Source organism: Chrysemys picta, chromosome 2, assembly GCF_011386835.1.
Source record: "Chrysemys picta bellii isolate R12L10 chromosome 2, ASM1138683v2, whole genome shotgun sequence".
Classification (NCBI taxonomy): Eukaryota; Metazoa; Chordata; order Testudines; family Emydidae; genus Chrysemys; species Chrysemys picta.
This window is the reverse complement of record NC_088792.1, coordinates 49411355-49429296: the sequence shown is the minus strand read 5'-3', so window position 1 is coordinate 49429296 and position 17942 is coordinate 49411355. Positions and strand designations below refer to the sequence as shown.

Sequence of the window (17942 nt, the reverse complement as noted above, 5' to 3'; positions counted from 1 at the left end):
TAACTTGCATTTTCATTCACTTGTGTGTGGGTGTGGTTGTCTGTCTGTCATCAGTATCAACAGCTCTATACGTGTGCTCATCCACTTCTGATCATTAACCTGGTGGCAAATGCTATCAACTTGATTTGATGGTAACAGTGTCAGCATTTCCACATCATGTACTTTTTCCATCAGCAGATAGATTTAATGTTCCAACTATCAATGCTATTATTTAATTCATAAATTTTGTTTTGTTTTTAGGGAAAAGAGAAACATGCAAACACCAGAGTAAGTGTCTTCTTTCCTGTTATTTTTCTTTCTCATTTAATTTTCATTTCTCAGTAGCTTGTCATGCTTCATACATGTGTCATACTCTTCTCTCACTCTCCTTGATTCACAGTCTAATTCATATATGTGAAAGCTGCTATAAAACAGAGAGGTGTGGCAAGGCTAGCAGGTCAGAATAAAAAGGGTTTGTAATTAATAAAGATCAGTTTAATGTAAAATCATTTAGAGTAATAATATTATTATGTAATTAATGTTCATGCATATGTGACTCCCAATCTACATTTTTACAAGGCAATGGACAGATGAAAGAACTTTCATGAAAGGTATCCCGTGCCTACATAATATTCTGCCATAAAATTGAAGCTTCTGTGAGTATTTAGGAATCCACCACAAGAAATAACAATATAAAAGTTACCAAAACTTTTATTTTTACAGCAGTAAATAAATGGAATATTAACATTATATTGCATAGTCTAAGATATTTTAGAAAAATACTTCTTCACACAGCAGTCTGATAGAACAAGTCTTGTTTTCAAAATTAAATAACTTAAATATTTGTTTTATACTGAAGCTCTACTATAATTGTTCTACTGATAGTCTGTAGTATGCATCAAAGTCCTTGTATTTTAAAGAAAAAACCATTTTAAATGGTTTTACAAAACTATCCATATTCTTAGAATCCTTTTTAAGAAAAATATTTATTTTATTTCCTTTTAACATAGCATCCAGTTGGTCCACCACAGTGCTATACAGAAATCCACCAAAGAGCTTCGTGAGATGTCCAAAAATAGAGAGATAGCATGGCCTCTTTCAACACTTCCTGTGTTTCACCCAGTTACTGGTGAGATTGTACCACCTCTTCACACAGACAGCTATGATAATACTAGCATGCCACTAATGCAAACACAGCAGTAAGTATCAATTTAGATCTTTAATGCCTATAATGATTATGCTATACAATTTAGCTGTGGCAGCCAATATTATTTCTCTGAATATATTAATTTACTATGTAAGTCCATAGTTAAATTTGCTTTGAAATTTGCATTTAAAGCAGAAATGAAATCTTAGTTTCATTAAGATGAACCAACAGAACTATGCAGATACATCAGCTACTTCCATTGCTGTCAGCCTCCCTCCCAAACTAGAGGAAAAATATCACTGAAAACCAGAAATGATCATTACCATTCTTCAAAACTTAGCTTGTCAAAAAATTTAATCTTGCTCTGTCCCTGATGCGCCTGTGGTGTTCTGGACATATCTCTGCTGAGTCAAGGTGGAAGGTTGGACTCTGGGAAAGAGATGTGGCTGTAGAAAGAGTGACTAGGAATGTGAGGCAGTAGTCTGAAAGTGGGGCTTGAAGGATCAGGGTTTATACCCTGGTTCACTGAGGCAACAATGCTGGGGGAGGCAGGTGCCTTTTCACAAAGGCACTGGCACATCATAGGCTTCCCACAGCATTACTGCCTGGGTCCATTGGAGAGTAGAAGCAGTAATATTGAGGGAGCTCTTTAAGTATTGATACCTTGATGCAGTTTTGTTCCCCCACCAAAAACCTTTTCACCCCCACATATCCCCTTTGCTCCCCTTCTTCCTTAATCAACCTCTTTGCTCCTCAGATATTCTGACGCTTCTTCCAATTCCTCATAATGCACCATACAGCAGCTCTATAGGAAACCAAGGAAAGGTGAAGGGCCATGAAGCAGTCGGATGAGGATGCAGGGAAATGAATAGGGAATATAGGGGCACACAGCAGAGGCGTGTTGGGAGAGGATTGGAAAAAGGTGGGACTTCAAGCTGCAAGAACCATTGATCATAGGAATGGGGAAGAAAAAGCAGTATAAGTTGTTAAGAGTATAGCTGCTCCTTCCCAAAAGCCCCTCCTAGCTCGTCTGCTGTTTTCCCCGTGCTCTCCACTATAACCTTGTTACCCCCTCTTCCCCATGTGCCTCTTTCCCCATATCCTCATTCACATGCACATCCTGAGGCCCCCCCTACAGCTCCATTATTGCTCACAAATTTCTTCCAAGTTGCTCCTCCACAATGTTGCTCCCCCAGGCCTCCACCTTAAGCCAGCCCTATGCCCCCCACAGCTCTGTGCGGACCAGCAATACAGGAGGGAGAACATATTGTGGAGGGGACAGTGGGAACAGGTTTGTACAGGTTGACATAGGTGAGGGCAAGTCTGCAGGTTTTAGCACAGGAAATGGGGCTGTGAAATACCCTCACCAAAAAGTTTAGTCAGCTTTGGTTTAAGGTTAGCAGTCTGCATATTCCATCACTGAAAACTGTAAAAAGCAAAGAAATAAGCTGGCAGTTAAGTCATTTAGTAGGCCGTCCACACTCCACTCTAGAGCTGGCCAGAAAATTCTCATGAAAAATTTCACATTTTGGGGTGGATAAAACCCATCCCAAATTGGGACAAAAATTTAATGGGAAGGGAGTTCCAGAAAAATTCTGTTTCAAGAGAACCAAAACAGAATAATTAGGATTGCTGGCTACAAGCTGAGAAGGCACTTGTAAGTGAAACTGAGTTGTCATTTTAATTTTCTGTCAGGAATTTTTTTTTGGCAAAAATTTGATTATGCAAAAAGGGCATTATCTGTTGAAAAATTCCTGATCAACACTACTTCACTCGTCAATTCCCCTTCTTAACCTGTATCTACCTCTCCTCCAGCATCCTCAGTCCAAATATTTCTACCATTAAATTTTGTGTAGGATGATAAGCAGTGTTGCCAACTCTTGCAATATGGTGTGTTTCTTAAAGCCCTTACCTATGGGAAGCATGTGATTAGCTGAGCATCTCAGCTTTAGTTTTTACTTAAAATGTGTAGGCCTTATGGTTGCAAAGAGAAGCTTGAAAACATTATCTAAGTGCACCCTAAAGGCTCAAAAAACAGTAGCTAAGTAAATGTTGGGTTCTTTTTGTTTTATAAAAAACATGATTGTTTTGGGGCCTGACTCATAATTTGTAAATGCTTGGCAATACTATGATATTAGAAATAGAACACTGCAATAATTAGAGAAAATCTATTTTTTCTCTAGTTCTCCAAAGAAAATATTAATGTTTACATTAGAACTACTTTTGTTGACCTTTCCAATTTCTTTGAGTGTTGGAAATCTCAGTAATAATATTGCACTAGTGCAGGAAAACCAGAAAGTGAAATTGAAGTTTCACTATCCAAACTGAATGAAATACAAAAAGTAAATAAAACAACACAAATGGTAATAAAAATAATCTTATAATTAGTAACACAAAGAGCTTTTTAAAACATTGTGTATTATTTTTTTATCTCGACAGTGTCTCTTTACTGTCATTGCATTAGAGTATAAGATTTTCATTTTAAAGAAGAATTATATGTAGCAGGTTAGGGCCAGAGTAAGGACTACCTCTGATTCGTATTTCATATAGGACACATAGTTCTTAACTGAATGTCACTTTAGTAATGTAATCTTGTTTCATATCTACACTGTATAAATATTAAGACATATTTTGGATACCAACATCATAATAGTGGATTAAATAGAAGGGATTAAAATTCTCTCCAGAGTTATTCAGGCAACATTGTTGCAGTCTTGTCTCAACCTGTACTTTTAAATAGATATCTCAGTAAAAATACATTAGAGAATATGAAATAAATTGGTTTAGAAAAATGTTTTTCTGCTTTCCTCTGCTCAAACATGCTTACTCCCGCCCTTTGCAGTCATTTTCAGTTGTTTTTCCTCTGAAGTCAATGGAAACAAAACAAAAAATAGCCACTACTGTTGAAGTTTCACAAAAACATTTTCCCATACGCCCTCTGCTGGCTCATCATCAGCAGTTAATTGACATTTCCAAGAGCAAGAAGCATTCCTATTTGTGCTTTTAAATAAATAATTTTTGTTTTTTTGCTGTAATTAATGGATTTAAACATCAAATTCACCTTCATTGATTGGCTTCTGTTTCAGTTATAAAGAAGTAATGGAGAATAGGACAAAATTAGTAGGGAACATACAGTAACAATCTGCTAATGCCCAAATGTGGGGTAGTAATCTAATGTGAAGGACACAATAACATTGTTAATGCAGGAAACAAAATATGATGGAGTTAATTTCTTCAGCATACATAACATATTTAGTAAACCTCTAGTTTAAAATTAGGGCTGCCCCCCATGATTTTTTGAAAGGTCTGTTATATTTCCAAATCTGAGAGCATTATAAACAAAGGCAAAGAAACTGCTTATCTTATCTTTATGTGGGGGGAAAATCAATCCAAGAAAGAATCTGCCATTAATAAGGAAGATGTTGGAGATGAGAAGAATGTGTATGCCCAGCTAGTCCATCTTCCTGCCAAAAAGAGGTTGTTTCTTAAAGTGCTTTCATCGGTCTTTATGGGCCAAATTGTGATATCTTTATTCAAGATGTGTAGTAGCTTACTCCTCTAACTGATTTCGGTGTGACTACTCACCAAATAAGGTATTAATCAATCTGAATAAGGTTATCAGAATCGGACCCTAAATGTCTCATGTAATGGGGAATCCTGCACCTTTCTTGGGCATTTATTCCACAGTCTCACACATCTCTGTTTGATAACTTTTCCTACCATTTAGCTATTGCTCCAGTTATTTTCCTTATATCCCCATTTACCACTCTAACCACTCTCCCTTGTTCAGATCTTGCAAATATTTTAGACAGCAATGCTATCCCCCATCTATTTAGTTCCTTTCCTTTTTCCTCATTATTCAATGCCTCTGCAGCCCCCTAATTTTACTTATTGCTTTTCTCTGATATCCCTCCCACTTATCTGTCTTTTGGTATTGAGGTACTGAGAACTAAACACAGCATTTTAGGTGTAGTTCCACAATGCAATGGGAATTGAAGGTTGTCCATTCCTCACATTATTGAGTCTACCTAAGAGGGACTATCATGTCCCTGCTCCATGACATAGCTCCCTTCCATGAAAGCACTTTTTGTCTCTGGGGAATATTATTATTTATATTATGGTAATGCCCACAGCCCATAATCAGGATTGTAGCCCATTTGTTCCAGATATAAACACATGCTGAGGAAAAGTGAAAATGCAAGAGGCCATTATCAGGCTGTGCTATCCTTGTAGGCAAATAGCAAATTTAAAATGGTGTCTTTTTTACAATTGTTATCTCCTGCCCCACATGACAGATAATAATTTTTCAAATTGATTCTTACTTTGTGACCACATTTCTGACCTTTTTAGATTTCTTTGTATTGCTCAGTCTTCATGATGTTCACCTCACAATTTGGCATATCTCACTGAGGAACATCTCCCCATCTAGCTCCTTGTTACAAGGACTATCTCTCCCTATAGATTTGTACAACACTAGCATATTTTAGTTGTTATTGTAATAAAATTAATACAGTACTAGTGACAATACTAAGGGGCCAATCCTGCAATTCACTGCTCTGCCCTCTTGAAGCCCTGATGGCTTCAATGGGGGTTCTTTGCAGATGCAGCAGCATGCCTGTATGTAGTGAATTATAGGAGCAGAACCAAAGTCCGTATCATCTTCAACATGATAGTCTCTTTACTTCCTCTCCCAGATTAGGTATTGTTATCTCTTTTGATCCAGGCAGCTAGTCCATTTTTAAGGTCTGGTGGGTTGTTTCCATCTGGTGGAGAAATTGATAATGGAATCAGATATTTCTTTGATACAATCTTATTTATTTACAAAAAATGCACACTAAATCCCATTTCCCTGAACACAGTAGGAACCAAAGAACAGGAGGTAGTTTCTTTGCTTACAGTTCCAGGCCTGCCTTTCCAGCCAGCACTCTGCTCAAAAATCTCTCTCTCCTTTTTCTCTCAGGACCATGCTTCCAGTGCTTCTGTGGCTTCTTCTGGTGGTAGACACAAACACCTTCACCAAACAATACCCAGGCCACACACCCCTCACTTGTTTGCATTCATTCTGCAGCAAAACCCCTTCATCCACATAGCTCAGATTCCACTTCTCTACAACCAAAATGCTTCTGAAATAAATGTAGTCAAACTTTACTAATTCTGGGTCACTGAGAATGAAAATGATGCTTAAAATTGTTGATTGGCTCTAGTTTTCAAGATATGCTATTGGGTCAGTATATACGACCCTTGACTTGGGAATGGCGGAGGATAAGTGAGTTATAAAGGGAAGGGATCTCAATTTAAACCAGAAATGACTAAAATACATCTTTGACTGGATCTAGGAATAAATCTATGACTGGGTTTGGACAGTACTTGCTTTTTAGGCAAAACAATGAATGATGCAATCTGAAGCTGGTATTGCGTCATACATGATATGAATTGCATCATGTTATTCCTAGAAGTCATGGATGATGCAATCATAACGAAGCTTACATCACTCTGCTGAACAAATTGCCCTATATCAGCTCTAGAAATAATACAGTGTCGTGCTCTCTTATTTGTCAGTGTTTGATTTTGCAAAGGGACACATTTCTGTTTAGCCAAAGTGAGCAGAGATGCCTCGTACTTGTGTGAACAGTGCAGATAACTTCTGCTATGTTTGTGGTGACGTGACTTTTGCATCACAAAAGCGCAGTATAACCACTTTATTTTGGCTGCAAAATTGGAGATCAGGACAAGAGGTGGGCCCCACACATATGCTGCAACACTTGTGCAACAAATCTTCGCCAGTGGTTGAACAGGAAAAGGAAATCTATGCCTTTTGCAGTGCCAATGATTTGGAGAGGGCCAACAGATCATACCAGCAATTGTTACTTCTGCATGGTGCCTCCAGTTGGGAAAGGTGTGTCAAAGAAGAAAAAGTGGACTGTGCATTATCCAAACATTCCATCAGCTATACGCCCAGTACTCCACGGAGAAGGACTGCTGGTTCCTGGTGCACCAGAATCATTCTCACTTGAGTCAGACGAGGAAGAGGATGAAACTTCTGGTCCTGAACCATCAATGTCACAGGACCCACATTTTCTCCGATCCTCCTCCTCTGAACCGAATGACCTTGTCAGGGATTTGGAACTACCCAAGAGTAAGGCAGAGCTGTTGGGCTCCAGACTACAGCAGTGGAGTCTCCTGGCAGGTGATGTTAGGGTTTCCATGTTCCATGACCGTCAAAAGGATCTTGTCCCATTCTTCTTCATGGAAGGTGATCTTGTAGCCTGCAACAACATCGATGGTGTGATGGCAGCCCTCAACATCGTTCACGATCCAGATGAGTGGAGACTGTTCATTGATTCATCGAAGACGAGTCTTAAAGCTGTTTTACTGCATAATGGCAATGTTTTGCCATCAGTTCCAGTTGGACATGCAGTCCATATGAAGGAAACCTATGACAACATGAAACAACTTTTGAGGTGCATAAACTCTGACCAACATCAGTGGCAGCTTTGTGGCGATTTGAAGGTTGTTGCTCTCTTGCTTGGTGTGCAGACTGGATACACAAAGTACTGCTGTTTTCTCTGCGAATGGGATAGTCGTGCAAGAGATTCCCACTACATCAAGAAAGATTGCCCACTCCGACAGTCATTGGAGCCTGGGAGGAAAAGTGTTCAGCATCCACCACTTGTTGAATCAAGGAAGATTTTGTTACCACCCTTACACATCAAGCTGGGTCTGATGAAGAACTTTGTCAAGGCCATTGACAAAACACAAGCAGCTTTCAAGTACCTCCGTGGAAAATTTCCAAGGGTTAAGTGAAGCTAAGATAAAGGAAGGTGTCTTTGTTAGTCCTCAGATTCGTGAACTTCTTCGAGATGATGCATTTGACCATGCACTGCGTGGCAAGGAAAAGACGGCATGGAAAGCCTTCCAGTTAGTGGCAATAAATTTTCACGGAAACAAGAAGGCAGACAACTACAGGTTGTTGGTGGAAAACCTCCTTAAGGCATACAAAAGCCTTGGTTGCAACATGTCACTAAAGATACATTTTTTGCACTCTCATCTAGATTTTTTTCCACCGAACTGCGGAGCAGTGAGCGATGAGCACGGCGAGTGATTTCACCAGGACATTGCAACAATGGAAAAACGCTATCAGGGCAAATGGAGCCCATCAATGCTTGCAGACTATTGCTGGACAGTGACAAGAGATGCTCCATTTAATGAATACAAGAGACAAGCCAAAAAGCGCCGAGTAGACATTGAATAGGACTAAACTATGTACAGAATAGTTTTTTGCCTTTTGTTTCATAATCAATTTTATTTATATAACCCTTTAGCTGATTTTTAAAGTGTTACATAAACAGGACAGGTGAAATATTATCATGTAAAGCAACCATAAACACATGAAAAGACCTAGGTTTACAATTTATGATTAAAACTCTACTATCTACACAATGTACATAGACATAAAATGTAAAAACTTAAGTATCTTAGAAACAGTAGCCAATCAGTTGTTTTAATTGTCATATTTGAATTCAGCACATCAAAATACTTAATAAATAGCACATTTTATCTCTGAAGCAGACGACTTCTCAAAAATTGTAGACCAGTGTTCTCTGACTGCCTTATTTGTGGCCTGTGTTTTGGATGGTGGCTCCTATTGTTTCAGCTATTTTGCTTTAATAAGGACCTTAACTGTTTCTTACATTTATCCTGAATGAAGGGAGTCTCTCACACCCATCAGCTTCAATGAGGTTTCATTCTCTGTCATAAGTGTTCTAGATGGAAACAAGAACTACACTTTTAATTACTCTAAATTAGTAAAACAAGCAATGTGGATGCTTTGTAAAAATTTAATTTACATCTGAAATGTATTTATAAAATTGGATACAAGTAAAGAATGTAGAAAAGATGGAGGTTGTAACATTGTCATGCTGTCCTATATTTCTGAGTGAAGGTTGCTGTGGTTTTCCCATAAAACTTAATATTGTATATGATAAATATCAATTGAATATGTACATTCTTGGTAGTTACATTGAGAATGTTGTTTTACTTTTTACTACACTGAGGGGAAGTTCCTTCAAGAAAGGACACAACATATTTTCTAGAAGAGACTATGTCAGGAATACAATGTTGTCACAGCATAATGGGCTCCTGCTGATAGATGAATGCTAAAGAGATACCAAGGCTTTGCCTCAGTGTTTATTTTTAAAGCAGGAAGCATTGATACTTTCACAATACTCTAGTACCAAAACAGTTTGTTCCCATTATACTAAGTGACTGATGGAAATGTTTATAGTGACTGTTGGATTTTGTGCAGTGAAATTATTCTACCATTATTGGAAAACTGTATCCCTATTTGCTTTTTGATATAGTCAGTCAGAAAACAGCTCATCTGTTAAAAAAAACTTTTAAGATACTGTATTTTATATGTAAGATGGTTTCTGCACCTAAGTTTTTGTCTTGTAGTTTTACAATTAGGCATGCAGAAATTGTGTGGATTTGATTTAGTATACTGAAAATATTAATGACAAATATATATGGCATGTCCTATCCTAGACATACCCTAGCTTCTGCTGACAAACGGAGTGTTCTCACTTCTTCCTTACCTGGCACAAAATGTGGCTGCTTACAATAGACCTCAATTAACAGACCAATTAGGCTTTGCATAGTTTGTCCAGGCTTATGTGGCCTTTCTTGTATTTTGAAGGGCAGCTTCTTCTGCACATAAAGTAGCAAGTTGTTAAATTAAAACATATTTAGTTCCATATTTTGATAAGCACTATCTGTATCATTCCATTTGCTTTTCTAACTAGTATAATCAGAAATTAGAACTGATTAGTTAAGTACATTTATATCAGCATCTAATGAATTGAAAACAACTGAAGTGGGGTAGTGAAAGTATATTTATGCCCCATATGTTGTGTTAGCCATTTTTAAGGAGTTGCCTCTATCCGTGAGAGGATACTTCCCTGCCTAACTTTATGCACCTAGACCTTGGTCTTTCAAATGCTTATGCACGTGTTTAATTTTACTCAGATGAATAGTTGCTTTGACTTTAGTGGGATTATTCATGTGAGTAAAGTTAAGCATGTGTATTGGTGTTTTCATGACTGGGGCTCTGGTGTTTTAAATTTTAGACACCAATTATTTTACCTACAAATTTGCATGGGGCTCTTAGCGCCTTGAGCACAAGCCCACCAATTACCCACAAAAGGGTAACAAGGTTGTGGCCCGTCCTAAAGGAATTGCCAGGGTGTTACCAGGGGGCCTGTCTCCGACCTGCAGAGGGCTCCCCAGAGCAAGCTAGTTTAGCTAACCCCTGAAAGGGCATGGATACAGCCTTCCGCTCAAGGATTGACCCACACAAGTAGAAATTCTTCAAAAACAAAAGATTTATTTATTTAACAGAAATAAAAAAAATAAAGAGAGTTTAATAAAGCAAGAAAAGATACACAGGACTTAATAAAACACAATAGAATTACATTTAAGAATTATACAATAAAGCAGTGCAACAAAATAAAATACACAGGAGACTTAGTCTATGTAGCATTTAAAATGTAATAGGCATATAGGGACCCTGCATACAAAAAGGCTTTAGTCTTAGTGTTAAAATCTAATACCGTACTTAATACAATGTAGTATACGCGACCTCTATATACACACATGAGAAAACATTATCATATTCACAGATTAAAAAGAAAACATTTATTAAACACTAACATTACTACTTAACACTAAACATTTAACATCTAACATTTAATATCTAGTCATTTAATATTTAACATCCTGTGAGCAGTGATCAGCCAGTCACAAGATGGCAGGGGAGATCTCATTCAGAAGCACAGGCATCCAGCTTTATTGACAGACATACCCAAAAACCCTTTAACAGGAGTTGGTAAAATCAGACTTACACTCTATCTTCTTAATTCCCTCTGACTCGTCTCAGGGGCCCTTCTGCTCTGTCAGTATCTGGAGATGATGGTGGCAGCACCTGGAGATGATGGTTGCTGCTGCTGCAGGCTTAGTGGCAGCTGCTGGCTGTTGCTGCCAATTGCACTGCTATGAAAGTCGTTGCCAGGGTGACCTTTAGAATGCTGCTGCTGTTTTTCCGGGTAACTGTTTTCTGGAATCTTCTTAAGATGCTGCTGCTGTTGTTCTGGTTGCTGCTTGAGGCTTCTGATCTTCACAAGCCCCAAAACCCCCACATTTTCAGCCTGCTAGCTGTTGACCTTATATACTAGTTGCTCTCTCAAGGTCAGCTCATCTCAGCTAATCAGCTTCTAGGTTTTCTAGCTCCTCCCCATTATGTCATACCTATTTTTAGATACAGAGCTCCTCCCCCAATGCCATCTTGGGTAGAGCTCCTTCCCCTGAGTTGCTGGAAACTTCTGGAATTTTCCACTCTCTAAATTTATATATTAATTTCTACTTATCTAAAGCCTAAATCTTAGAACTAATTACTGTTTTATGCAAATCAAAGTGTCCTGATACTGTCTCCACCTTAATTATGTAAATTGGGAGAAGTGAATTTTACAGTGTTTTTAAACCCACTCTGAGGTTTTTTCCTGCCGGTTTCTATCAAGGTGTTTCAAGGTTTTTCAAAACAGCTAAAAGCAAAATTTCTTGTTACACTGGAGCCAAGGATAAATGCTTTTTTTTCTCCTTTTAGTTATAAATGAAATAAATAAATGCAGCTTTAATTGCCTCACCTGCACTCTGACCACTAATCCACATCTCCTAAGACTACTTCTAACAAGGGCTGTCAAGTGATTAAAAAAATGAATCACGATTAATCATGCTGTTAAACAATAATAGAATACCATTTATTTAGATGTTTTTGGATGTTTTCTACCAATTACAACACACAATACAACGTGTACAGTACTCAGTTTATATTTATTTTTGATAAATATTTGCACTGTAAAAAACAAAAGAAATAATTTTTAAATTCCCCTATTGCAAGTACCGTAGTGCAATCTCTTTATAATGAAAGTTGAATTTACAAATGTAGAATTATGTAAAAAAAACCTGCATTCAAAAATAAAACAATGTAAAACTTTAGCACCTACAAGTCCACTCAGTCCTGCTTCTTGTTCAGCCAGTTGCTCAGAGAAACAAGTTTGTTTGTTTATATTTTCAGGAGATAATTCTGCTCGCTTCTTGTTTACAATGTCACCCAAAACTGAGAACAGACATTCATATGGCACTGTTGTAGCCAGCGTCACAAGATATTTATGTGCCAAATGTTCTAAAGATTCATAAGTCCCTTCATACTTCAACCCCCATGCCAGAGGACATGCATCCATGCTGATGATGGGTTCTGCTCAATGACAATCCAAAGCAGTGTGGACAACGCATGTTCATTTTCATCATCTGAGTCAGATGCCACCAGCAGAAGATTGATTTTCTTTTTTGGTGGTTCAGGTTCTGTAGTTTCCGCATCAGAGTGTTGCTCTTTTAAGACTTTTGAAAGCATGTTCCACACCTAGTCCCTCTCAGATTTTGGAAGGCACTTCAAATTCTTAAACCTTGGGTCAGATGCTGTAGCTATCTTTAGAAATCTCACATTGGTACCGTCTTTGCGTTTTGTCAAATCTGCAGTGAAAGTGTTCTTTAAATGAACAACATGTGCTGGGTCATCATCCGAGACTGATATAACATGAAATATATGGCAGAATGCAGGTAAAACAGAGCAGGAGACATACAATTCTCCCCCAAAGAGTGCAGTCACAAATTTAATTAATGCATTTTTTTTAACGAGTATCACCAGCATGGAAGCATGTGCTCTGGAATGGTGGCCGAAGCATGAAGGGGCATATGAATGTTTAGCACATCCGGCATGTAAATACATTACAATGCCGGCTACAAAAATACGAATGCCGCCTTCTCACTTACAGATGACAATGCTGCCTGTTTATTATTTACAATATCTCCCGTAAATGTAAACAAATTTGTTTGTCTTTGCAATTGGCTGAACAAGGAGGAGGACTGAGTGGACTTGTAGGATCTAAAGTTTTACATTGGTTTGTTTTTGAGTGCAGTTATGTAACAAAAAAAAATCTAAGTCTTTGTAAATTGCGCTTTCGTGATGATAAGATTGCACTACAGCACTCGTATGAGGTGAATTGAAAAATACTATTTCTTTTGTTTATCATTTTTAGAGTGCACATATTAGTAATCAAAACTAATAATATAAAGTGAGCACTTTACACTTTGTATTCTGTGTTGTAATTGAAATCAATATATTTGAAAATGTAGAAAAACAGCCAAAATATTTAATAAATTTTACTTGGTATTCTATTGCTTAATAATGTGATTAAAACTGTGATTCATTTTTTGAATTAATTGCATGAGTTAACTGCGATTAATCGACAGCCCTACTACTTCTAACCTCTTCAAATTGCCACTTCAAAAAAAAAAATCCAAAAAGTAGTTTCTCTTTTCTTCCAAAATAAGAAATTTCCCTTATAGTTATACTGGTCTATCTTTACATTTCTGTATTTCAAGTGTCTACATTTTTAGAATTCAGCTTGCTTCACCTTCCTTCTATTGTGCTACATTTTTCACTTAGTAATTTATTATTTGAACATGGGTTACATAATGAGAATCATACTACCATGCTTTAGCAATAATCTAGTTCCTTGCTCATGTTGAACTGCTTAGCCTTTTGGTCACTTGGTTTATCCACTTGGGGAAAAGTAGGTTATTGCCTCATAGAAGAATGATGCGTGTACAGTTTAAATACCATGACTGTATTCATAGATGTGCACCGTACATAATATATAGATGTTTTAAAGATGTTAAATTATTATTTTTAGGAACCTGCCACATCAGACTCAGATTCCACAGCAGCAAACTGCAGGTCAGTATAAAAAAAATGCTGAAAGATCAGGTGATAATGGGGAGCAATCAGCACCCAATACTTACTCAACCTTTGGCCTGTGGAAGCAATTTTGAAATGTAATAAGATGTTGCAAAATTATAGTTCCAGTTTTCATGGAGAAATCATTGGAAATGTTTGGCAGGGGGCAGCTTGAGAGTAGGCAGAAAGGTTACAATGCAAGTGGGGCTAGTAACACAGATCCAGTGAAGTTAAAACAGAGATCTTCTTACATAGACTAGCCTCTCTCACCCCAACAACTAGCCACATCTAATTTCTTCTTGCTACTGTCAAGGACATGAATGATAAAGTAGCACTTTTATCTTGCTTTTACCAGATATAAACAATGGAGATCGGGGAATTTCTGGGCAGAACAATTAAATCCATGCTGTAATTTCCATTGGCCTTAGTGAATGAATTCCATCTGTCTAGAGCGCAAAAATGTGAGGCATCAGCTGCTTATCTTCAGTTAGCATCTCTGATTTGAGAAAGAAATCTACATTTGTAGGAAAGAGGATAAGAATCATACTAGAAAAATATAGTGGCCAAAATGGGTGGGTTATTCAGTGGGTATGCTAGGGACAACCAAGTCTGAGATTGCTCATGGGAAGGAAAGTATCCACAACAGCAGAAACAAGAGTTATACGTATCATGATGTGTGTGCACCTCTTAGACAAAGGTTTGTCTTATATGTAAGAAACCCTTGTTTGGTGTTTTCATTCAAAATTCTTCTTCTTCATTACTGCTTTCGTGGATTAAAGGAGAATTTCGTATGACAACATTTCAAAGATTTGAGGCAAGTATATAATAGATGTTTATGCCCTTGTGTTTTTTAGTTATCTAAGAATTAAAAACACATGTATAAAATTTGATAATTCTGCACAATATCATTAAATGGTTTTTAATTATGTTTTCAGATAATTTTAAGAAAGTGGTAGGTGGCACAGTGGATCTCTGTCCTGAGGCTTATGGTTTAAATTTAGTGAAGCTCATCCCACAGAGAAAAGTGTGTTTTGGTCAGTTGTAAAAACACCACACAATTCAGCCTTAAAAACAAACAAACAAACAAACTATTTTCCACTCAAAAGAAACCAAGTTTTAGACAAGGTCAGATTGAAGTGCATAGTTCTAGACAGAAAAAACTTGCAGAGCATTTGAAAATGATGTGTCCCCCTTCTTCAATATTTTTTACTAGAAACAATACAGTGTTGCCATTTCACTGAAATGTAGTGGCAGGTATTCTTTCCATAAAATGTTTTGGAATTATGAAAGTGCTGGGCACAGCAAATAGAAGGAATAGAAATAGTTACTGAAGTTGCTATTCTCACTGGGGATGTCAGTGTTCAAGGAGAAACCGGACTACCTGAAGCATCCATGTCCTCTGCACCTCAACGCTGAAAGCACTCTACTTGGCAACTTCTGCCACATAATTTAGATCTCTAGCAATTGAGGGTAAAATTTATGTGAAATATTAGTAAATTGTTAGTAAATATGAATGGTGGTGAAAATCCCAGTTTTTGCTCATTTGAGGGGAAACAAAAGAGGTTTAGCAGCAGAAGGGGACAATACAATGGGAATGTAATCTGCCATCATGTCTCCTAGCTTATCTGATCAGAAAGGTGTTTCATTTTGCAATTCAGGTTCGAGGTTGTTGACAAGCTGTTATATGTCCCTTCCTTCCCTTTCCCCCAAATAAGAAGTGCTTGTTCTGACGTCTCCAAAGTTAGCTCTCACATGACTGTCTATTTGGGCCAGATGTTCTGGTGTGTTCCATCCTGCCCCTTTTAGGGAAATAGCCACATCAGGCTAGCTATAAGTTTTCCTATTGTGGAAGAACTGTCAGCTCATGTACCTAGTTCCTCTGCCACATCCTCCATCCAGCCCCAACATAGAGGCCACATTGGGGAGAAGGGCAGAGCTCAGTGCACTTCAGCTATCCCCAGCTTTTGTATGGTCCCTTAGGGATTGTTGCCAGGTGGCATAGGTTAGATTTCTGGGCTCATGTCTTTTTCCCATTGGGATTTCAGTCGACCCTGCAGTGCCGCAAAAAAAAAAAAAAGGGATGCCCAGAACTTTAAATACATGCTCAATGCAAACAAAGGCATGAAATACAAAGCAGCACATTTGCCCCCTACCCCATAACAAAAAATTATATAAAAATACATTTTACAACCCTCCGTATGGTTAATCCTACACCTTTATCTTGTTTTCTGTAATACACTATTTTAGTAAAACTACCCCATCTGTACCCAACAGTAAATAGAGAATGTTCTAGAAAAAGTGTAAAAATCCTTTCAAAAATGTATTTTCCATAACTTTGCATTGTCATAGCCATGTTGATCCCAAGATATTAGAGACACGAGGTGGATGTGGTAATATCTTTTATTGGACCAACTTTTGTCTCTTTCACCAACAGGCTCTCCAGCTACACAGGGCTCTTCTTCGTGTCAGATGTGAAGAGGAGCTGTATGTAGCTCAAAATCTTCTCTCTCTCACCAACAGAAGTTGGTCCACTAAAAGATATTACTTTTCCTATAACCGTGAGCTCAGCTCACTTTATACTAAGTTTCAGGTTGTTGCATTGTCTGAGAGGTAGCCAGTTTATATAAACAAAAATGAACTGTACAAAAATGTTCTTTGTAGCAGTTAGAGGTGCCTCAGAGATTAAATACCCCCATTTTCTATACAATTTGTAAAAAGGGGCTTTGGGTAGGTTCTTCAGCATAGGGACCAACATTCCCTCTAAATTTTCTTTGTTCTCAGTGAGCAACAAACTTCACTGAGCACTGTATTTTTGTCCTTGGGCAAGCCTACATTTAAAAAAAATTAAAATCTTCATACATTATATTGCATTGAAAAGTGGAAGGTATTTTTAGTGATATTTCAATAATACACATACATATGGGGGACACAGGCATACATACAAGTGATTTCAGTACCTATTAGCTTTCAAGAGTTTGAGAGTTAAAAACCACACAAAGAAACCCAGGAGAATCAGACTTTTAGAGTGCCCCTGCCTCCCCTACCCTGCTTCTTATCCCTCCCTGCTAGCTTGAGGCTTCTTGGGAGGAAGGGATTTAGGGTCTTTGCTTCTCTGCCCCCTGCCCCTTGCCACACTTCCAGGGACCCTGGGAGGGAGTTGCCATCACAGCCCAGAGCACATGAAATACACCCCCTACCTCAGCAGCAGAGGCACAGCTCTTCCCCCTCCAGCGCACCACAGCTCCCTACCAGGCCAGTCTGCCAGGGGCCCATTTCAGTACTGGTAAGGACCAGCCTCTGTGCCCCAGGACAGGGCCATGAACAGGCTTCCCATCCCCCCTTCCCCATCCTACCTAAGCAGGAGTAGTAAGCAAGACATGAGAAGTCATTCTTCCACTCTACTCCATGCTAATTAGGCCTCAGCTGGAGTATTGTGTCCAGTTCTGAGCACCACATTTCAGGAAAGTTGTGGACAAAAAGTCCGGAGAAGAGCAACAAAAATGATTAACGGTCTAGAAAGCATGACCTGTGAGGGACGATTGAAAAAATTGGGTTTGTTTAGTCTGGAAAAGAGGAGGAGGAGGGAGAAAAATTGTTCTTCTTAACCTCTGAGGATAGGACAAAAAAGCAATGGGCTTAAATGGCAGCAAGGGAGGTTTAGGTTAGACATTAGGAAAAACTTCCTGTCAGGGTGGTTAAGCACTGGAATAAATTGCATAGGGAGGTTGTGGAATCTCCATCATTGGAGATGGTTAAAAACAAGTTAGACAGACACCTGTCAGGGATGGTCTAGATAATATTTAGTCCTGCCATGAGTGCAGGGGATTGGACTAGATGACCTCTAGAGGTGCCTTCCAGTCCTATGATTCTAGAGGGATAGATTCACAGTCACATTGATTCTTCCCCTACCCCTCTACCCAAAAATTATTTGGTTTAGGAGATGGAAAGTATCTTCAAAGTGAGTGG

The 17942-nt window shown here is 38.3% G+C and overlaps 1 protein-coding gene across 38 annotated transcripts in view; it reads left to right on the top strand.

The window, feature by feature from the left end:
• Positions 1–17942, top strand: part of SGCE (sarcoglycan epsilon) — a 54981-nt gene that overhangs the window by 36351 nt on the left and 688 nt on the right. For 9 of the 38 annotated variants that reach the window (XM_065583122.1, XM_065583116.1, XM_065583121.1 and 6 more), the window contains 4 exons: positions 241–267; positions 990–1178; positions 13933–13976; positions 14756–14790. In XM_065583122.1, the coding sequence (XP_065439194.1) occupies positions 241–267; positions 990–1178; positions 13933–13976; positions 14756–14790 (295 nt within the window). Of the gene's footprint in view, positions 1–240; positions 268–379; positions 437–558; positions 636–989; positions 1179–13932; positions 13977–14755; positions 14791–16410; positions 16499–17942 lie in introns of all 38 variants that reach the window. The other 29 variants (XM_065583125.1, XM_065583117.1, XM_065583123.1 and 26 more) reach the window with 9 other exon arrangements.